General features: G+C 40.6%; 1 protein-coding gene across 1 annotated transcript in view; it reads left to right on the top strand.

Moving 5' to 3' along the window:
• The window catches only part of CEMIP (cell migration inducing hyaluronidase 1), a 134,923-nt gene that overhangs the window by 64,011 nt on the left and 47,407 nt on the right, over nucleotides 1–23,505 (top strand). Inside the window, exons 2-9 of the mRNA XM_081337224.1 lie at nucleotides 7,360–7,463; nucleotides 8,662–8,811; nucleotides 10,762–10,900; nucleotides 12,010–12,246; nucleotides 13,721–13,900; nucleotides 18,722–18,792; nucleotides 20,642–20,737; nucleotides 22,008–22,126. Coding sequence (XP_081193350.1) covers nucleotides 7,360–7,463; nucleotides 8,662–8,811; nucleotides 10,762–10,900; nucleotides 12,010–12,246; nucleotides 13,721–13,900; nucleotides 18,722–18,792; nucleotides 20,642–20,737; nucleotides 22,008–22,126 — 1,096 coding nt within the window. The remainder of the gene's footprint in view (nucleotides 1–7,359; nucleotides 7,464–8,661; nucleotides 8,812–10,761; nucleotides 10,901–12,009; nucleotides 12,247–13,720; nucleotides 13,901–18,721; nucleotides 18,793–20,641; nucleotides 20,738–22,007; nucleotides 22,127–23,505) is intronic.

A 23,505-nucleotide genomic window follows, 5' to 3' on the forward strand; every position in this document is an offset into this window, starting at 1 on the left:
ACCACAAAGGGTCACTGAAGGGCAATTCAGGCGCACGCCAAGTCCTCAAACTACTCCAGGTAGGTTTCAAGCGAGCTAAGACTTGTCCTGTACCTCGAAATAATTTGTTCATCAAGCATATGAGGACATTTGAACTTCTGCTTGTTTTGTCGTGATGGGAAATCCTTGGCTACAGTAGAATCAGGGATTGGGTTGGATTCTCGGTGATCTAAAGCAGAGATGTCCAAACTGGTTTGGTATAAAAACTTCTTTTCTTTTCTTTTTTTGGAAGAAAATATGTAGATAGGGCTAGGATAGAATGGAAATTGGGTTTGTTCTTCTGTTAAGGGCTGACAATGTTGTGGGTCACTGGCAAGTGACAATTGTCCCCCTCCCTTTTTTTCTGTACTAATATCTACAAGACAGTAGAAATGTGAGGGGGCTTGGAGCAGTGTACTTAAGGAGTTGGAGAGTCGGATTTTAGCCCTGGAATTTTAAGCTGTATACTGAAGGTCCCATTTATTGCAGTGTAATTTCTGCTTCCTTGAACAACAGCACTTTTGGGCACATCCAGACAGAAATAACTGAAGCAAAGGCAGATCCTTGAAGACGTGTGGAGTCCAGTATTTTGCGTGTGCGCGCAAACAAACACTGCAGCATACAGTGGAACTCCAGAGGCTACAAGGAGTTAGAGGACCAGTGATAAAAGTGTTCTGTGACACTTGGGAAGCTGTTCAATTTGGTGTGAAATTAGCAGAGGTAGATAAGTGTTAAAGGAATGCAGCACTCTACTTCATCATTTTAAAGCGAGTTTCTGATCCTTAAAGGGAGATGTACAAGTGTCTGGTTATTATGCCTGATGAAATTTCAATAAGATTTATATTGAAAAAACAGTTAAAGTTTTCTTTTATTCTTATACTCTGGCAGTGGAGTTTCAGAGTTCTGCATATTCCACCTTTTTGTGGTTCCCAAATAAGCAAATGTAGACAACTTCATTGAATTTATATTGCTTATAAAAACCAGAGGGGTTTCGTGTTTTGTTTTATGATGTTAAAAAAAATCCTCCCCACACCCTTTTGACCCTGGAGAGGATTTGCAAATCTACTTCTATTTATTGAAATCTCTTTCATATTACAGTAGAATTCAAAACTTTGGACTAGCAACGGGACCCACCGCTCTGGGAAGGGAGGACAAAATTTGCCAGAAGTTGTGCCTTTCATTCTGCAGGGGACTACAACTCCCATAATCCCTGGCTGTTGCATGTTCAGCAGTTAGGTTTACATTAATTGGATTGGACTGGGTTGGATTGCAATGCATACTCTAGTTCCCCCCCCCAAAAAAAAATGCCACGAGGCAATCAGTTTGCTTATCTTGGGCTGGATATTCTGCCTCGAGCATTGAGTGGGCTGGAGGTTTTGTGTTGTACATTGTAGTTGAAAATTCGCCAAGGATCCTAGGGCATCACCCTGACCCAGCTGGGCCTTCTGGCTTGAATAACAATTGTGAGCTACCACTGCCTTGTTTTGCATTAATTTCTGTCTGGAGACTGACACCTGCAGTAAGCAGTTATCAAAGTTCCTTTTTTATTGGCTTTCAGCAACCATCTGCTAATATTTGCTATCTGGAAAAATCCCAGTGGCTGGGAATGTTTTCAAAACAAGCCTCTGGCTAGAATAAGAGATATAAAACCCATTGATGTCCTAGCCAAATAGCTCCTTAATGGCTACTTGTGTGTGTGTGTGTGTGTGTGTGTGTGTGTGTGTGTGGCGGGGGATGGGTGGGTGTTTAAGAGTCCTTCCAGCTTATATTGGAATAGATTTTCTAACTCTTTTGGCTCAACCAGTTACTTAATAAGAAGTGAGCTACTTTCTGAACAGTAAAATCACAAACACCTTTTGGAATGTCATGAAAGACATCGGACTTTCTCTGGCCTCCCATTTCTGTGCAGGATAATGTGACACCTGCTAAATTTCAGCTTTTTAAGAGGAACAAGCAGAGATTCCTTAAAAGGAACAGACTTCACTGCACGGGGTTGGTTTGGTGACTTTAAATCTTGTCACTTAAACTTTAAATCTTGCCAGCTCTGAAGTCTGAGAGAAGACCTAGAACATGTGTCTTCCTTGGCATTATTCCTGGTCATTTTTTTTTTGCTTCTTGTACTAGGTTTTCTCTATCCAGAAAGTGGCCCCTTCACAAATGGAGGTGTCCAAGCATCTGTCTCATCAAGGGAATGAGACAGGGGTTTTTATTCATACTAGAAAAACCACATCGTAAACTTATCTTTTCTCCTGCTTTTGGAGGGGAAAAAAAGCATTATCCTAGTTCACACACTGCATAAGCTATGGTTCACTTAATTATATTTCCATAAATTATTGCTGAGGGAAACAAGTAATGCTGTGCAATAACGTACCATAATGGATGGCTTTGCAGTAAAAACCAAGTCCATGCCAAATCTACCTTAGGGCAGCTTGGTGCACTTTTGAATCCGGTCACGGTAGGTTTCCTTTTAGACAAGTGAGTGGGTAGTCAAAGCAAGAATGTGGTGTCACCATGGACAGATCTATTTGTAGGCTTCATCCCTGCAGCAATGTGGCACCAGCCTCTTCATGAGGTTGTCTCCTGACCTTCGCTGACTCAGCTTCCCCTCTTGAACAGCAAGACCTGGGAGCAGCTTCTCTGCACATGTAAAAAAAAAAATCACGTATTCGGAATCTCAGTAAAGTCCCACTTAGATAAATGACACTGATTGCATTCAAGTGAACGGGACAGAAAGAACTCTTGCTGAGTTTTCTGGGAGTGCAGGGAGATGAGACTCAGGATGGGGTTGCAAGCTTGGCAAACCCAAGCCTGTGAAGTCTACGGATGGCTTCTGCACAAGGTCCTCTGCCATACTTGGGCATCATCTCTGGAAACAGATTTTCTCTCTTGAGTTTCCTACACAACTATGGCTCTTCTAGAACATTAAAGGAAATAAGAATGCTGTTTGATGAGAGCTCCCAGGGCATCATTTTCCAGCCAAGCTCAAAGGCACTTGCCGTATTTCCATGTCTGTGGAATTAGGAGATTGCTAATGGAGCCAGCTGGCAGTAGGCGAAGTTCTACACATTCGTGCTGGCATTGGGAGATGATAAATAGTTGGGTTTGTGTTTTCCACTGTAAAGAAGAGAATTCTGACTTCCTCCTCCACCTCTAGCTCCAAAATCAAACAGGCTGAAAATCTATGTTCTGCCTTCAATTGGAGAACCTAGTTTGCCCATGAAGAGTAACAGTGGCCTATTCATGCAGCTGCTGATGGAATTTAAAAGCTGGCTGGTTCTGCTTGGAGCAGGTAGCCATCTCTTCAAGGCCTTGAGCTTCCGTATTTTGAGTGATTTATTCATGGACATGTCTTTACATTGACAAAAACCTTTACAGGGTTTTTTCAGCTCTTCCTGAGCCAAGATACATCGAGTTGTACTTTCTAACAAGTTGCCTGGTTGGGAAAAAGGTGATCCATATCAAGAGTGGGTTTGCAGGGGGGGAAAAAACAACATTTAACTAGGCTACAACATGGTTGTGTACTTCATGTCCAGTGTGTATTGGAAACCCATCCATTATCTTGGTTTGTTTCTAAGAACAAGCCATAATGTGATATATTTGTTTAGTTCTCTGTGTGATGGAAATATGGGAATGTTGTGTGTTATCCCACTCTAAGGTTTAACATGTTGTCAGAACTTGCAGTAACCAAATCAATCTGGCTGGCTGACTAGCAAGAAAAGAACTACCCATCTCTTTTAACATGGCACCAGGTTTGTGCTGCAGTTTGAGACTCCAGATCTGCATTTTTTTTCTCTGCAGGAATCCAGTCTTAGCTATGTGCTTTATGCTGTCTAAGAATGCTGTCTAATATTGTTGGCCTTGTCTTATCCGGTATAATTGTTAAGAAGAGTTTGAGCATTCTTTGTATTTAAAATGCCATTGACGTGTTTACTGCAGTGGCTGATAATCTTTTCGCCTACCTGCACGGCAATTATTTCAACAGCACTGGCAATTGGGCAACTGCAAATTTGTGCTTTAGAATAATTCTCATAGTCTTGCTGGGGCATAGCTGGATGAATAGGATGAAAAAGCTGTGGAAAGGTTGGTATACTCTTTAGTTTCAATTTAATTTATATCATTAGCATTCCAGTTTCTCTAAAGCAGTGTTCCTTAACCTTGACGACTTGAAGATGTGTGGAGTTCAACTCTCAGAATTCCCCAGACAGACAGAGAGAATTCCGGGAGTTGAAGTCTACACATCCTCAAGTTGTCAAGGTTGAGATACACTGGTCTAAATATTAATCAACCTGTTTCTTTCATGGTTAGAGGTTCTGTCTCTTTGATCTACAGCTATTCCTTTTCTAGCCTGGTATCTTCTGGATGTGTGGGCATTGAAGCTCTCAGACTTTACAGCTAGCATGATGTTTGCGGTTTGTACAGATGTGATTTTAAGAGATCTGAAGGGCGCTAGGTTGCAGCAAGATATTAGAACTGTCTCTTCCTTGTGTGAGTATCCATTTCTGTCTCCTAATTGGAAGTTATGGCCACCAGTTTTGACCACCAGTTTTGACAGCCATTCTTAAAAATACAAATGACATTAATCATCTAAACAATGAATTAGTTGGAGGTTCAAGGAGCAAGGAAACTCTGGGTTAAAGAAGTGATCCTGGCATCCAGATTCCTTGTTACTATGGATGTAGAAATTTTGGCTTTGAATGAAGTTTGAGGAAATGCATTCTCATATATCAGGCCAACCATCACAAAGGGCTCCTGGCACAATTTCAAAAGCTCTTTGCAAGTAGGGACTTCATACATCTGAGGGAAGCAACTTACCTGCTTTGCACTAGCCTGTTTTGTAAGAGCTGAGGGAAAGGAAAGATGGTATCAGAAAGGTGAAGAGAGGGACTAAAAGGGATGTCAAGAAAAGTGAGGGAAGCATGCCAAAGAAAAGAAAAAAAGGATGGCCTCACCTAGTTTTATTCATGGTGCCACTCAGTGTTGACATTGGTTCAACCCCCGCACTAATTATTCCCGTAAATATTATAGGACGAGTGGAAATTTTCCTGATTCTTACTTATCTTACTTACACCCCCCCCCTTCTTGAGGGCCTGGTGGCTTATAAGCAGAACAGGAGAGAAAAGAAGAGAAGAGAAGAGAAGAGAAGAGAAGAGAAGAGAAGAGAAGAGAAGAGAAGAGAAGAGAAGAGAAGAGAAGAGAAGAGAAGAGAAGAGAAGAGAAGAGAGGAGGGGAGGGGAGGGGAGGACGAGAGGAGAGAGGAGAGGAGAGGAGAGGAGAGGAGAGGAGAAGAGAAGAGAAGAGAAGAGAAGAGAAGAGAAGAGAAGAGAAGAAGAGAAGAGAAGAGAAGAGAAGAGAATTCTTTATTGGTCAAGTGTGACTGGACACACAAGAAATTTGTCTCTGGGGCCTAAACTCACAGTGTACATACAAGGAACAGGTGATAAATCATGATCACAATTATAAAATACCATCATTATAAATCAAATGATGCAACACTCAGAGATAGTCATAGGATACTAAATAATCAATCAACATAAATCACAATAGGGTACTAATAAAAGCGATCAACATAAATCATGAGATACAAACCACAGAGTTATACTCATAAGAAGCTAAGGAAATAGGTAACAGAAAAGTAATTTCAGGCTTTTGAAACTATGAGTTAACTATAGCCAGAACCATTAGCTTGGTTGTGTCTTTGCCTAACACTTCTTTAACACTTCTATAACATGTCATAGGTTGACCACAGATGTTTCTTATATAAGATTGGCTAACAGGTTGTGGTTTTGACACTTGGCTATGATACCTTGCAAGTTATTAAAATCTAGGAAGGTGTCATGATATTTAGCTTAAAAACAGTGGTTAGGGGAATCTGAACAAGTGTTCAGAAGAAAGGAAAGTTCATCATTATAATAGTAAAAAAAAAATCACCCGTACAAGGTAGTCGATTTACATGATAATGGAGCGGAATTAAATATGGCTTTGTTTTGTGAGCATGTGTGACTGTCATGAATCTATCAGCATTCCTCTTTTGTTTCTTATAGCAAATTGTGTAAAAATAACTCTGCCTTTTTGTAATGCACTCCTTGGGTGTGAAACTCAGAGGCGTCCTCTTCTGCTTCTGCATAGAAATGAAAGTTTTGTCTTTCCTCAATCCTGGCTGGCTGGATATTGGCTCCTTCACACCACCTTCTCATACCAAGCCTGACCTGTGGCCATATGGAGTAATCAGCAAGAAAAAAAAATAAGATAGCCCACTTTTTCACTGAGATTTTATTTCAAATTTCTCCTCTGGATGCCTTGACTATCTGATGGAGGACAGGAGGAGAAGAAGACTTTCTTTACTGGGGTATCCATTAATGAAGGACTACCACTAGGCATTCTTCTGTTTTCTTGTTCCTAAATTTTTAAGTTCTGAAATATTTCTCTTTCTGCTATATTGGGTTATTTTATGATTTTGCTGTATCCATTGATGTTCGCGTTATATTTGATAGCCGTTTGAAAATGTGCTGAATATATTTATCAATCTAGCCATGATATCTCTATCTATCTATCTATCTATCTATCTATCTATCTATCTATCTATCTATCTAATCTTTTTTTAAAAAAAAATATATATTTTTAATTTATTGAATTTAGCCCAGAGATGATAATAGTTCACTATTTCAATGAAGAAAATTCTCAAATTAAAAGCAACAAACATTGAATATATCTCCCAGTTTATCAGGAGAGTCATCTTCTAGAGGAGAAAGGACACAAAGAAATGAAATGAAATGAAATGAAATAAATAAATGAATAAATAATAAATAAATAATAAACTTTGCATCTGAAAGAGTTGCACAATTCTTGGGTTGTTTTTTTTTTGGTTCTTGTGTGCAATTGACTTTCATCTTAAAAGTTTTTAAATGCTCCTTCTTTGTGTGGTGCATGATCACACCACTCTTTTTGTTTCAAGGGGGTGAGCTTTAAGATATACACACTTAAAGCTGAAATAGATTTTGAAGCCGGGGATAACTTGAGACTAAATTCTCTTGTTTCCACATGAATCTTCCACCACATGAATTGGTGGTACTTGCGCAAGGCTTTTATCCCCATTGTTTTTATAATGCCATCCAATTTTAATACTAAGCCCATGCAAAGGGTGCATAAAAAGGTGAGCCGGTGTGGGTGAATGTAAAAGCATAATTTTTACCTTTGTGCAGCCATGTTAAGAAAAAGGATACATTAACATGTTACTTAGTCATATAGTCAAGCTTAATCTTGCTTGATGATCCTTTTTTTATATGAAACATACACGGACAAATGCTGAATGATTCCTCTTGCTCTGATTTTTCCCGTTTGCAGGTTTGCAGAAGACAAAGAAGATCAAGAGGCCTTTACACATCCAATGATGTTCCTGGCCATCAGCACACTTTCTGTCTTATTAATGCTACCCGCTCAACATATGGGTAAGAGCTGTTGCAAGACTCTCTGTTTCAACAAAGAAAATTCCTAGGTTAAAAGCAACATCCACTTAATATCTCTCCCGGTTTATCATGAGAGACATTAAAACAACACACCATACTAACGTCAGCCCTGTTTTTGTGGCCTAATTTCTACCTGTTTATTTTCTCTGACTTTTAAAGAAGTGTGCTCCAAATTGTAAGATGTCCTGAGCTACAATTAAAGCTTATCTGAAAAGTCAGTAGGCTTCTTGATTGGATCTTGTGAAAGATGGGGGGAGGGCGGGTTTGTAGCTGAGTATTAAATCACGGGGACGTTTGCGCTGGATGAGAGATTTCATTTGTGTCGGGAGGCAAATAGAGAGTGGACAAAGAGAAAGAGACACTTACGATAAGGGCTGTAAAACTGTCACTGTCCCGGCTGCAGTTTGCAATCGGTTCTTTGTTTTATCTTCCAAGCTTGGCCATTAACCATCTGTGCGACTTAAAATTGCCCCCAACCCACCCTTGAATTACCAGCTTTTGATGGTTGCCTATTAAAATGGTGCCTTCTGTTCAATTCATCTGGGCCTTTCCTCATAGGAGCCAAAGCAGGAATATTCTAGACAAGAAATGCCCAACTTTGGAGGCCAACATTGGAATGTTGAAAGCCTGTTTAGGACCTCTTGTAAAATAGCAGGGGTGTGGGGCAGTCATAAAACACCCTTTTATCAGAAGACAATTACCACCCTTTTATTTTCTAAGTCTACCTCTGGAATGCCTTGCTGGAGATCTAGAGGATAGGGAGCCAGTGAACATAGTGGCCGGACCTTACTCTTTTGAGCAGGTCAACGTGTCCCGCTAGTCTGACATTTAGCCTTCCAACAGGCTTTTGATGTCACAAAAATATTTACATTAGAATGAGATGGGCTTGAGATTTTTTACCTGTTCCTCCATTGTCCACGTATCAGGAATCAGTCCTCTCTTTTTAAAAAAATACTTTATATTGAAGAAAAATTTAACAAGATACAAATACAAATGTTAGGGGGGGGGGGAAAGCAACACCATTCTTAAAATTATCTCTGCCCTCAGCCCAATTTTTCATTCTCTCTCTGCTTCCTAACTCAGCAGCTTCAGAAGTGATTCCATTGTCCTCTGAGCTTCATGGACTTCTGTTCCATGTACCAGATAGAGAAGTCCATGTTTCCTTTGTGTGTGCCAACAGGAATGTTCCCACCTTGTCCCCATTTGGATCCAGAACTGGAACCCTGGCAGCCAGGACATGACGAAGGGAATCGCGTGAACATTAGCCAAGGCCGGAAGCTTCTCTTATCTTCTTCTGCCACCGTTCATTCCATCGTCATCACAAATGGAGGTAAGGCTGGTTTGGTGAGAAGCTGTAACATCTGTGTTATATGCAGTAGTGCAGAAGGGCTTACTCATTTGTTTTATAAAAAAACCTTCATTAAATGAAAATAAGCTTAATAGTCTTAAAGTGATTTTAAAAATTGCATTCATTTCTTGATATATTTTTTCCCATGAAACCCCTATTTATCTGATGCCGGATCTCATTTTATTCTAATAGCAAAAGCAATAGCACTTAGACTTATATACCGCTCCACTGTGCTTTACAGCCCTTTCTAAGGGGTTTATAGAATCAGCCTCTTGCCCCCAACAATCTGGATCCTCAGTTTACCAACCTCGGAAGGAGGGAAGGCTGAGTCAACCTTGAGCCAGTCAGGATCGAACTGCCAAACTGCTGGCAGCCAGCAGTCAGCAGAAGTAGCCTGCAGTACTGCATTCTCACCACTGTGCCACCAGAGCTAATAAGCATCTAATTTCCTATTTAGGTTAAATATTCAAGTATTTAGGATGACAGCTGAATCCACCTCTTCCAGATTCCGAGAACAGAATTTTTCTGGACTTCAACACATGCTGGCTTGGGAATTCTGGGAGCTGAAGTCCATACATCTTCAAGTTGCCAAGATTGTTATTGAATAGAGTGATGAAATGCATTGGGCATTCTGGGACAATTAAGTTGGAATGAGGCACCATTTGGGAGCAATAATATGACAGCCTTTGGGAACCCACTTTATTCAAATTTCATTGCCGTTAGAGGAAATTTTAACTCCCATCCAGACAGGTATCAATGCAAGTAATGATAAACATACTTGTTTCATTATTTATTACCTTTGTTTTGGAATGAATGCAAAATTCCTTTTTTAATTTGTTCTAAAACAAAAGCACTTTCCTCACTCCCAGGATCTCAGCAAGCAAGGCTGCATACCTCTCTCTGGTATTCTAGTTTGCTGGTTCCAGGGATAAATGTTACACTGCTTTCTTAGCTAATGACTGGATTTGGTAGAGACATTTTCAGTTATTTATATCAAGGGCAGGTTTACATAAACAGCATCATCTAGTAAACATTTTGTTGGACTTCCTCTCAAGAAAGTTGGCCTCTATTTATGGGGAGATTTAAGTTGGAGTACTGCTCCCCACTAAATTAAAAGACAAAGAGAACTCATATAATGCGGGTACAAATATAGCATTGTCAAGATAAACAGTGTTAAATTTAATATGGATAAAACCAACTTTGGTCAATATCAGGGTGGAAATTCTGGGGAATATATTTCATCAGCTACCTTGTCTGCAGTTAAGCTAAGCTTGGGTTGTTGTCCCAGTTGGAGAAACTGCAAATTTGATTATTGTGTTTCTTTCCCACTTCCTTTTTCAATGTCCTCCTAATCATTCATTGAGAGTCCATAATTACAGGATGGGTAAAGGCACAGTCTGCTATAAAAAAAAAGGCCCTGTTGGCTAGTGGTGCCAAATAGAGGTGGCCCGTGTATGTTCTTACTCTCTACGTGTCTTGCAGAAGTGAAGGATGTAAAACATTTTTAATTAATTGCTCACATGTCTGTTCTGTAATATAGAAGTCTGATCAATCCACTTAGTTCACACTTCACCCAATCTGGATGACGCCTCCCTCCGAAGAAAGAGTCAACCATGTGGATCAGAAACCAAAACTGTGGGTGAATTATCTGTGGATTATACAGACAATGTTCACCAATTTGATTTTTTTTTCCTTCTGAAAAAGAGAAAGCCTTTCTTTGTAGAGAATTCGTTTAGAGAGAATCCAGCAAGGAAAGGAAAAAAAATCAGAAGATTAAAAATACGCATTATAGACCATGTTTATCATTTGCCTTCCTTCAAAAGAGGCACAACCGGGAAATCCAAGCATGGATAATACAGAAGGAAAATCTTAACTTTATAGTACGGTTTTAAATCAACCAACTAAATACCCCTTTTGCTTTTCCTCTGTTAGGAAAACTAGTGATTAAAGATAACACAGCCCCCATTGTTTTGCGCACTCGTCATATACGGATAGAAAATGATGGAGAACTACATATTGGGAGTGAGAACTGCCCTTTCCGGAGCAGCCTGACAATCATCTTATATGGACGGTATGTAATTAAACCGACCTCATCCATAATTTTGAAGATTAGCCCCACAAGGCTTTTTTTTGTTGTTGTTGTTGGATGGATGGATGGAGGAGCAGAGATCTGATGCATTAAACACCCAAATTATTACACTGCACTGAGAAGAAGGATGCTTATCAGCAGATACTTAATTTTGCAGATATGGGTCAAAGTTCAAAGTTGGACCCTGCAGAAATATGTAGAATTATTACAGATCAGAACGGATACCCCCAAGAATAAAAACAGACTGAATTGAAGGTTATTAAGATAGAATGCAATTAAAATTACCTAGTTTTTTTTTCCTGGTGAAGGATTTTAGTTTGAAGCGCCAATGGCAGGGTCTAGGTTAGATGTGACCCATCATTGCCCATACAAAACTCTTTTCTTATATATTCCTAATCAACCCAACCCTCGGGTTATATTTGGAGACTCGATTACAAACTTTTGCAATTCTGAGATTATAAAATTGAGAATCGGGATGAGAACAGTACTTCCAAAGATATATCTCCAGGGGCAAGTAGAGCTCTTTGGAAGTTTTCTTCACATCTGGATTATCTGACGAGGATCTGTTTGAATCTTTTTGCTACTGACTAGTTATCCCATAGTAGCTTCCCCTGTTATGGAATTCTTGCTTCACAAAGCATGCTTCTTTTGGCGCCTAATGGCAGTGAGAACAATTAACCGGTGGAACAGCTTGCCACCAGAAATCATGTGCACTCCATCACTGGAGATTTTTTTTAAAAGAGGCTAGACAGTCACTTGTCTGAGATGGTATAGGTCCTCCTGCTTCAGCAGAGGGCTGGACTAGAAGACCTCCAAGGTCCCTTCCAGCTCTGCTCTGCTCTATTCTGTTCTGTTCTAATTTTATTTTTCTGGTGGCCTTTCCGGTTTCTGCTGCAACATCATAAATTTTCCTGATTTTATTTTCTGCTGCTTTCAGAAAATATTTATTCATCAATGAATCTTCCTTTATTTGATTATTTGAACCGATGGCTTTTTAGTACACTCTGTTTATTTGGGGGCACTTTGACTATTGCTGTACAGCAAATTCCCAAAGGTGAGGGGGAAAAATGCTCTTCAAATTAACTCCACAGGGCTGATGACGGCACCCAGCCTGACAGTTACTTTGGGCGAAAATTCATCGGCGTCATTAACAGGGGAACTCTTGAGGTTCACGGTGAGCGAAAGCTGTCCTGGACTTTCTTAAACAAGACTCTGAATCCAGGGGGAATGGAAGAAGGGGGATATTACTTCGAACGAAGCTGGGGACATCGTGGTATCATCGTCCATGTCATTGATCCAAAGACGGCAGCTGTCGTCCATTCGGATCGGTGAGTCAAGAGTTCAAAATCTTTCTCTATTTCAGCTAATGCAAGCAAACATTTTTTCTTTTCTTCTTGATACTGTTTCCCAGAGGTCAAAAACAAACAGTTAGCCACTCTGACCTCATGGTCCAAACGGAACTGCAAAAACACCATTAATAAGTTGTGCTACATTTTTTTAAATGATACACTGGCTGCCACAGGCAGTAATTATAGGCTATTGGTGGGATCCGGTCCCCAGCGAGAATTTTCCTGTAGTTTGACCGCCTGAAGATGCTCCCACAAAGACAATCATTTAAATAAATGTTGATTTGGTGGTGGTTTTAAGTGTTGGATGCACTCGTGTCATTTTCAAGAGTGCATTAATGTTTCTTCTTGTGAACTAATTTGAGAAGTCCAAGGAAATTTAATTAAAATAGAATAGAAAACAAGTCATATATAGGATGGTGGCATTCACATTAAAAAGAAAGTGTGTGTATGTTTTGCGCAGTTTGTGCAGTTGTTAAGTTTATATCCTACCTCTCCTCCAGGACTTTAAGGCAACATGCATCATATTTTCTCCTCCATTATCACTCTCACTTTGTGAGTTAGGTTGCACTGAGAGTAAACCTGAAACTGGATCTCCAGTCCCAATGCAACACTGTCTCCCACATTTCATGACCAGCATGCTTCCTAATTACCCTTAATCCATTTTGCATGGTGCATTGAACCCAATAGACTAAATTCACACAACGTGAAAAACCAGAATAAGAGCTTTAGTATGGTTAATGCTAATCAAGTTTAGTCTGTTGTGAAAATTCACTGATTGTTTCTCTACCTGAGTTGGCCAAGAGGTATTGCGCAAACATAGCTTGTGAATGCAGGATACAATATATTTAGATTTTGGAATGGGACAAGGCTGCAGGTGAATACAGAAGGGGGGGGAATGGGTGTGGTTTAGGCAGGGAGTTTGGCTGGAGGTCAAACCCACATTTTTCTTAAACTTCATTCTGAAGTTGATTGCCCCTTCTACTTTGTCAGGCTTAAAATTACAGTGTTTAAATTCCTGAAAATAAGCAGGAACGGACAAGAGGGCTGTAGAATGCACAGAGAGTGGTTTGAGCGAGTTGGTTAATTAGGGACTAGACCGGCATCATAAAATGAATAAGCACTTCCGGTAGAATCCTATATATCAACGATATGATCGTGAAAGGAGTAAAAGATATACAAACTTGAAGCTAAAGGCTTAAAAGATAGAAAGGAATGGAGGAATGCATTTGGTTCCTAGGCCAAAGCTTGTGCTCCCATATAATGGCAAGAAAAATCTACTATAATGGGATGGATGTGAGTTATCTGATACCTGCAGGTCACCCTATCCTGCAGAGTTGGCTTCTCTTGAGTGTGAAAGCCAGCATTGATGGCATCCTCAAGAGTGCCTGTGCATGAACTAACATGGCAAAGGCAGATATTTCTACTTCTCACATGTCCGTCTGTGTTTCTTCAGATTTGACACCTACAAACTCAAAAGCGAAAGCCTCCGCTTTGTGCAATATTTGAATGCTGTGGAGGACGGCATGATCTTGTCGGTTGCGGTCAATGATGAAGGCTCCAAGAATTTGGACGACTTGGCCAGGAAAGCAATGACCAAACTGGGCAGCAAGCATTTCCTCCACCTTGGCTTTAGGTAGGAGCCTGTCCTGCCAGGGTTACAACACAAAGTCCTTATTGTGCTTTTCCTGGATCTGAAATAATTCCACTTTCCCCCCCTCACCCTCCACCCAAGAGGACAAACATCTCTCACAGTGATTTTCCCCTCCTCTTCCTTTTCATCTGAGAGTACTCAGAGGCCAAGGACGCTGCTTGAGATGGCTTCAGCCACATAGCTGGACCAAAATCAATCCAGTTTTGAAGGAATGCTTCAAAATTGAATGAATCAGTGCAAATCGGACTATTCAGAAATCCTGCGTGCAGAAGGTCCCATGTTCAGTCCCCTGGATATTTCCACAGAAGGCTCTAAAAATCCTCCAAGATCTTGTAGAGCAGTTGTGGGGCTCCATAAGAGAGCATAACCGCCATGGGCATCAATGCATCCAATGATTGTATCCTTGGCCTCTCTAGGAATCCTGACTTCTAGCTCAAAGGATGTGAAACAGGAAGCTCGCACATTGCAAAGGAAATCGCTAACACATAGCATCATCTTGGTGCATATAATAGCGTCTTCAGGCTCCAGAGGGACCCCAGTGAAAACAGAAATCAGAGTGGTTGTGTCTCATAGTTTCTTTTGGAAACCTGCCCAACTGCCCCAAACAGGATACAGTAGTTCTGCTGGAGGAGAAGGCCTTGCGCTTCTACTAAAGCTTAAATGGAGTCACTGGTTTCTGTGATGGTATATATAAGAATGACATTCAGAGATGGGGGCGGGGTGGGGGACAGTCAGATAAGAGTCAGCAGAGCCTGCAGGACCCTCCATAGTTTCTTGGGCTGTAAAAGCGACCGATGTGTGTGTGTATTTTCAGACTTGCAAGATTCTGTTAATCTCACTTCACATTAAGGTAGAATTGGTTCATCTGGGCGTGCTTCCTGCCTGGAAGGCTACCTCACAAGGCTGACAGTTTCCTGTTCACCATTTGGTGAGAGCTGTGTAGTTCGTTCTCAGTTCTATAGTAGGTTCTCAACATTCCTAACCACGGGAAGTTTGCCTTTTCCTGATTGAGACAGCGATGGATCCCTGGTCTCCGTCAATAGGAAGCTATTTCTTGTGGGATTCCGTAAGAGCCAATTCCCTCTCTTTTACTCTTCCTCTCCCCCCCCCCAAAAAAACCAAACAAACTGCAGGAATTCTGACCCATCAACTAATTTACACTCTGAAGGCTGAGTAATCTTGATTAAACCAACCACCCTAAACCTCCCAGACTGGTCTTTTTGTTATGAGGAAAAAGAAAGAAAGAGCTGCAATCTTAAGGAAGCATTTTTTTCTCCCTGGGAGTAGGTTGCCTGCCTTACTTATGAATAACCCTGGAGAGGATTGCGACAGAAGCCATTGCTTTGCCTGTGGTTCCTCACTTTAGTTTTGGAGTTTTAGTTGTGAGAGTGTTGTGGGAGTATTTATGATACCCTGCTTTTTCTGGAGGTGGCATAAACAACACCCACTCTTCCATGGTTTCCCAAGAAATCCTCGCCCTGTTAAATACGTTTGGATGAGAGCAACTGACTGGCCTGAAGTCACCCAGTGAGCTTCTGTGGCCAAGGATGGACTTGAATTGGGCCTCCTGCTCTATTACTTTAGCCAGTACACAACACTGCCTCTCCAGTGTTTGTGGGTTGTTGTTTTTTTAGAATGTATTCTTAGCTGATCTAGTTCTGTCAAGTATTTGTGGCTGGGTTTGATGTTTGGAGGCATGGGAGCTAATCTTCTCTCCCCCAGCCTTCTAAGGAGGCAGACCTGCAGTTTCTCCCACTTGTCCATCCCACTCATCTGGACACAGTTCACAGTCTTTCCAAATTCCTTTTCCGCATGGCACGTCCAAATCCTATCCAGAAGCAGCCCTGGTTTCCCATGGACGGGGAAATCTCTCTCTCTCTCTCTCTCTCTCTCTCTCTCTCTCTCTCTCTCTCTCTCTCTCTCTCTCTCTCTCTCTCTCTCTCTCTCTCTCTCTCTCTCTCTCTCTCTCTCTCTCTCTCTCTCTCTCTCTCTCTCTCTCTCTCTCTCTCTCTCTCTCTCTCTCTCTCTCTCTCTCTCTCTTCCTGCTCGGGATAACAACTCCAAGCAACCCCCTCCAGGGATTTTATTGCTCAGAATTGTTCTAATTAGACATCCCTCATCTTGGGCAGCCTTCGCTGTTTTGATTGAAACCAAAACGATGATTGCCGTTGGAGAAAACGGCATTCTTAATCCTGTCCAATATCTGTACCTTGAAGACAAGAAATCAAGCGATTCCAGGCAGAGTGACAAATTCTCTTCCGTCTGCCAATTTGTCAAGTGCAAACATATTTTTTTGCTTTAAGCCATTCTAGCCTTTGCTGCAGCGCTGGGATGCTGCCATTGTCCTCTCGCGCTGACTGCAGGCTCAGCTTAAACGTGGGCTAACTCTTCCTGCCATTGGTGGCTTCAATTAGTGTTTTTTCTAATGGGAGGGGGTTTAGCAAAATGTTCCCCAGGGCCCCCACACAATTCTAAGCACTTTCTCCCACTTTCTCTCCTCATCAATCTTTCCCTTAAGTTTCTGTCATTCTTTTTTTTTTAAAGTAACATGTAGTTCTCTGGCCAAATGGAGAACAGCCAGTTGTGTACTTGTTGCCTGCCAGTTGCTTTACAATTTTCTGTCTTTACTGTCCAAGGCAGACAGTAACAATGGGTGGCTTCTCAATCAGCTGGTTGACTTTATTGTGCAATCAGGAGGCCTTATAGAACGGAACTATAAATAGAAGAACTTTTGGCCAACTTTGCTTGTCCTATCCATGAAAAAGGAGTGTGAAAACTGTTGCAGATATAAAGGGAGGTGAGACTGCTATGTCAGACATTGATGGCTAGGCCACTGTCACCTCTGTCTGCATCCAGTTCACATGAACACTGTTAGATGGAAAAGATCAGGGCCACATACGATGTTCTAATTAAAGTGATTTATTACTAGCCATTCCTAGGCACGGGAATCTATACAACGAATGGTTAGCACTATCTTGGCATAAGATCAGGGATAACAATAGGAGGTTGGTCTTAAATCTGTTTGTGGCTATGTAGAGATTCTAGGCTGATTCCTCTTTTGACTCCATCCCAGGCTCTGTCACTGCTTCTCCTACATCCACCCTTCCTGAAGAAAGGTCTTGTTTGAAGCATCAACAGGCAATATTACTGAATTGACACATGGATTCTGCTTGGTCAGTCCCAGATGAGAATGGACACTGAATGTGTCTTTTTGAGTCATGATCTCTTCTGGATTACATGTTTATTTTTCTTAAAATCTGCAGGAAAATGTGCATAACAGAAATTAGACATTAAGATACTAAGACAGTGAGACTAAGACTGAGACTATAAGGCTAAGACTAAGACTAAAAGACTAGAGTTGAAATGACCAGGGATGATGTCCTGCTATGTCCCCCATTACATTGGGTTGTTCTATTCAACAAGCCATCTTCTCCGTACACTGAGTAGGCCAAACTGCCTCTCAAAATCAAGCAACCTCCATGTGCAAATCTCCTTCTCAATAAAACCGTTGCCTTTTTTTTTCTTCAAGCAGCATTGGGCAAAAATGGCCTTCTAACCTACCTTACGGATGATGAATAAACAGCCAGTTTGGAATCAAGAATGCAGCTAATGGCATCTAACACCATCTAACCCCACAGAGAAGCAAACTTAAATAGGGCAATGATGGAAAGTTCTGTAAACCTTATGCTCAATAATGTGTTCCTTTTCCTCTGATTTCTTAAACTTTTGAATCCCAGTTAGAATCCTGTAGGCTGTATTGAATTTCCCACCAGGTCATTCTCATTTGGTAGTGGCCAATGCCATTAATTTATGAAGTTGTTGCTTGAAACAGCAGGGCAAACTCTGGTAGGACAAAGAATTTTCTTCTTGTTTATGTCTGGTTATTTCCCCCCCTCCCCAAATTTGTGTCCTTCTACTTGTGTTCTTAGTAACCTCTGCAACTGTCTGGTTTGAAAAAGTGAATAGCAAAAAATAATATGTTAAGAAAAAGATTTTAGAAGGATCTATAAATATCACTGCTAACTTTTCAGAGTTCCAAGAGTTCAAGGCAGACACATATTTATTAAAACACGCAGAGAGAAATATTTAGTCAGTTAATCAATAAAAAATGGATCTGTCTCTAAGTTTCCCATAATTTCCCTCTTTGTATTCTGCTCCATCCTTTGCCTAGTCTTGATTCTTCCAGAGAGTGGAATTAAAAGCCAGATATTTTCAGTTCATTGAAAGGCATTTCTACGAATTTGGAACTTCTAATCTCTGCAGAGCTACTTCCTTCTGGTTTTGATCCCTGTTGGGATTTCTCTGAAGAAGTTATGAGAACTTTCTCATCCAAAGCTGGAGCTTTGTCAACTTGGAAACTGATGAGGTTTATAGTGTAAGGCGTTTGCATGATGGAATCCTTAGAAGTCGTAACTCTTTGCTTTGTTGCAAGCCGAAGGAAATAAATTCATTAAGATAAGCAAAGGTTTTTCTGGCTTTATAACTGTTCTTGGAAAATATGTCTCTGTGTGAATAAGTGCAGAGGCACCATTGATTTCAGCCAGGTTGAAGCTAGCAAGACTTGGGAAGTCAAAAACACATTGCAACAGAAGGCAATGGCAAACCACTTCCATCCAGCTGCCAAGAAAACAGCTGGATGCAGGCACCAGGAGTCTAGCTTCACTCAAGAACTTTAAAAAAAATCTCAGAGTTTAGTCTGTCTGGGGAGCTGTGAAAAGAGAACAAAATAAGCCATATTTGAAAAAGATGCATGCATTTCTTACAAAGTAATACTGAGTATCTGCATTGTTTTTAATTCCACAGGCATCCCTGGAGTTTTATTACAGTCAAAGGAAAACCTTTGTCATCTGTGGAAGATCATGTTGAATATCAAGGTAATTACCAGGATATGGCCATTCGAATAACGGCAGTCAAATTATATTGAGTGGCATTTTGGCATAAGGTATTGAGCTACTTCAAGTATTATTCGAAGCCAGGGCTTATGTTATCTGGAATGGAGAACCTACATCAGTCTTCTCCAGCCTTGATGTTTTTTTAGACAGATGGGCTTCTCAAAATTCAGGCTGAACTTTCTGGGAATGAAAGGCTACACATTTTAAGCAGTGGCCAAATTCTGGAAGGATTACTGTCATCGTATTCTTGACTTTGTAGAGGTACCAGACCCAAAATCTAGATTCCTTTCTAAGATTTTGAATCCTATCTGCTGAAGTATCACAGCCTCTTAAGTTCTTGCCCCCTTTCCCCCCTGTCCTAGTCTTTTGTGGAAGAGCAAGGGTTCTAACTATGCTTGGCTGATCATCCATGATTCATACCTAGCCCCAGATCACAGCCGAAACTCTGGATGCTAAACTAACTAGCATCGAGCTCCCGATTTATCTGCAATTAGTGACACTTTGGGGACAGGCTAGGGCTCAACCATAGAGTGAAGTTGAGTTTGGCCAATTTATGCTGTTCTGTTTTGTTTGCACACCTCACCTCCATGAGTAGAGTAAATTTCATGGGTAGCTTCCTACAAGGTCACAATTCTAGTAGGAGATTGGAGACTAAAGCATTCTTTGCTCCAATGGTATGTCTTGATAGTGTGTCTCTCATATTATGGTCTAAACCCCATTTTCAATTTTCCCCCAAATTGTTCTGCAATTAGTGACACTTTGGGGACAGGCCAGGGCTCAACCATAGAGTGAAGCTGAGTTTGGGAAAAGAAACTTTGTTATTGCAGTAAATTTCAAACTTGCCAATTTATGCTCTTCTGTTTTGTTTGCACACCTCACCTCCATGAGTAGAGTAAATTTCATGGGTAGCTTCCTACAAAGTCACAATTCTAGTAGGAGATTGGAGACTAAAGCATTCTTTGCTCCAATGGTATGTCTTGATAGTGTGTCTCTCATATTATGGTCTAAACCCCATTTTCAAATTTCCCCCAAATTTTCCTTCTTTGCCAAAAGAGCTGCATCTCCTCCTCCTCCTCCTCCTCCTCCTCCTCCTCCTCCTCCTCCTCCTCCTCCTCCTCCTCCTCACTTTAGAATTTATTTTAACATTTACTTTGCAGCATGTTAAACTTTAATTTATTCAGGCAAGTTATTTTGCAAAATTCTTCTTCCCTGCTGGCTCCTTTCAAGCTCACAAATTTTTTCTAACAATTCCAGAAATTAGGAATGGATTGTTGCTAGTTCCTAGAAATGTCTCCAAACTGCAACGTAACTGCATTTTGAAAGTTAGGAAAAAGTAGCTTTCCTCACTTTACTTGAGGGGAACGTCTTGTTCCTTGCTAAATCTGAGTGAAAAACCTAGTGGAATTATTTTAAAAAAGTGACTCGAATAACCTTCTTATCCCTATATTTTTACTCTACAGCCGATTTGTTTGGAACCTCTTCAAGTCTTCCACTTTAAGTCCCTTTGTATCTATTCTGCAACCAGAATAAGTAATTCGTATTCCTTCCTCCCCCACACCCCTCATTCTGCTGAATTTGCAGACACTCCCTTTCAGGCTGACAATTAACTTTGCTTAAGAGATGATGTAAACAATCATGCTGATATTTAGCGCTTGCATTTAAAATTGTGCAGGTCCCTCATGTGTGTGTTCTAAATCCCACAAAGAAACATCAAGACTGAATTGTTGACAGCTTCTCCATAACTGACTGCAGCTTTGAGGATTGCTAAGAAGTTCTTCTCTTGCTTTCCATTTGGGTATTTTCTCATTATGATGATGATGATTTTTTGCAGGACGCAAAGGTTCAGCTCTAGCCAAAGTATTCAAATTGTTCCAGGCAGATAATGGAGAGCGTTTCAATGTGTCTTCAACCAGTGAGTGGGTTCAAGGTAAGATTTTTGCAATGCAGTTACCAATATTCTTCAACTCCAACATGCAAAAATCAACCTAAGGCTGAACTACAACTCCCAACATCCCTCAGCATTGGCCCTGATGTATGTAGATGCTCAGCAACACAGGGAGAACCACTGAATTTCCATCTTTTGGTCCCATAGTAGACAGGGGCCTTACAAGCTGTTTCGATACTGCACAAAGGAACTGATAGCTTCTTTTCACCACAGCCAGACCAGTGATGACACAATGACTATAAGCAATAGCAATAGCCCTTAGACTTATATACCACTTCACAGCTCTCTCTAAGCAGTCTACAGAGTCAGCCTCTTGCCCCCAACAATCTGGGTCCTCATTTTACCAACCTCAGAAGGATGGAAGGCTGAGTGAACCTTGAGCCGGTCGGGATCAAACTGTTGGCAGTGAGCTCAATAGGCTGCAATACTGCATGCTAACCACTGTGACACCACAGCTCAGGCAGCCCTCCAGTACCCATTTGTAGCACCCCACAAAGAAATTAACTAAATCTGGAGCTAAATTTAAAGATGCATAGCAGCAATTGGCCTCAAGACAAATTCCCTCTCCTAGTCTTAAACTCATTTCTCCCTCCAGTTGCTCAGAAGAGATGCTCAGAGATCCAAACTCAGATTGTAGTCACATGACCAGATGGTCTTCTGCGGTCCTCCAGAAGCTTGAGATGCTGCTCTAATCCCTCATCAACTGTCCACTTTGGACATACTAACCTTTGTCAATTTCTCATGAGAGCCCTATTTTATGAGCTGTGGATACATTTGGAATAAACATAAATGAAAATGAAAAAAGAATGTCGCTTATTCTGGGAGTTGAAGTCCAGAAGTCTTAAAGTTGCCAAGGTTGAGGTGCCTGGGGCTAGAACACTCAGATTAATCTTTATTTGGTTATGTTGTCATTAGAATCTCTGCAATATTATACCTTGAAATCAACCAGTAAACTATAAATGCTCCATCCTGGGCCCATTAATTTTGGTTTTGCCATGTCTCTTCTTCTCAGCCTGTCCTTCAAAGGCCAAATAGGTCCTGTGGAAAGATTGGTTTCTCTGTTCATCACTAGCTTGATGTGTTTTGGGACATCATCTGATGACCTGGAGAAAACACCAGGAGTGGGTAGCTTTTAAACAGATTTGCTAATATTTTTGGCACATTTATGGAGCAGCACATTTTTTCCAGCATTCGTTAAGGCCCGTTGTGTCCAAAATGACCTTAATTTGAGTTGTTTCTTTTTTCCCCCCAGATGTTGAGTGGACTCAGTGGTTTGAGAAGCCAAAAATATCAAAATCCAAAGATGGAGAGAGACTCTTAGATTTAAGAGCTGCTCACCCAGAAATCTGTGATCATCCTATCGATCTCCAGGTATGTCATACAAAGTAATCATCCTCTATCGTAGGGGGGGGTCTTCAAACTTGGCAACTTTAAGACTGGTGGACTTCAACTCCCAGAATTCCCCAGCCAGCCACATTGAAGTTGAAGTCCACCAGTCTTAAAGTTGCCAAGTTTGGGAACCCTGCTCTATCATTATACCTGTTTCCCATAATTTGCTTCTCTTTGTACTATTGGGTTTTTTGGAGTTGAAGATTTTTTTTTTGTAGTTATCTGAGAAAAGTGGGGTTTATTTGGTCTTATCTGCTTTGGGTATGCTTGAATGGGATGGTCCTATGGGCAGATGTTACTGTATTTTGCAATTGATGCATGTTTTTTTTTAAATAATAATAATAATAATAATAATAATAATAATAATAATAATAATAATAATAATAATAATAATAATAATAATAATAATAATAATAATAATTATTATTATTATTATTATTATTATTATTATTATTATTATTAATTATTATTATTGACGGTGGTTCTCTCTCCAGATAGGAATGAGAGAGAAATTTGTATGGTTTGCATTTGAATGCAAATGTACTGAGGCATGAACAAATATGTGAAGCAAAACTTAAGCCTCATTTGAAAAATCACACTTTGCCATTTTTCTACCCAATTCTCAGTTTTCTTCTTAGAGAAACATCTCTAATATTCAAAATCTACATTGTCAGGAAAAGATGGTACTCAAATGCATACTGTTAGGGGAAACAGTTAGCAAAATTCTGCATGAAAAAAAAAATTCAAGCAAAAACCTGGAGGAATGATCAGCTAAACACATACAGTATATGATCTTTTTTTTAAAAAAAAAGTAGATTTCAACCTATTGGATCTGAAAAAATGAAAAATGGGAAGACATTAAAAGCCATCCATCTGTACTTTCCAGTTGGCATGACCTACTGTTCCAATCATTGTGCAATGAAGTGGAAAATAGAAATAATTTCTTTTGAAGTTTATGAAACCTTTGGGCTTTTCGATGGATTGGGTTCTGCTCAGTATTGGCAAAGTGTATTGTTTTGCTCAGGCTGGTGTGAGATGGATGGTCTGCAGCCAGCATGAAAACACCTAAGAGTAAAGGATCCCAGCTTTTTGGGTCACGAATGAAATTTGCCATTTCTGAAAAATAGAATAAGAGAACTGGAAGGGATCTTGGAGGCCTTCTAGTCCAACCCCCTGCTCAGCAGGAGACCTATCTCATTTCAGACAAATGACTGTCCAAATTTCACGCTACAAGATTGCACCCTACAGCTGAAGTGCCAATGCAGCCGGTATACAGAACATAGAACATAGAATAATTAGAGTTGGAAGGGACCTCATCTTCTAGTCCATGAGACCCTATATCATTCCATACAAATGGTTGC

This window comes from Vipera berus (assembly GCF_964194415.1).
Source record: "Vipera berus genome assembly, chromosome: 12".
Lineage (NCBI taxonomy): Eukaryota > Metazoa > Chordata > Lepidosauria > Squamata > Viperidae > Vipera > Vipera berus.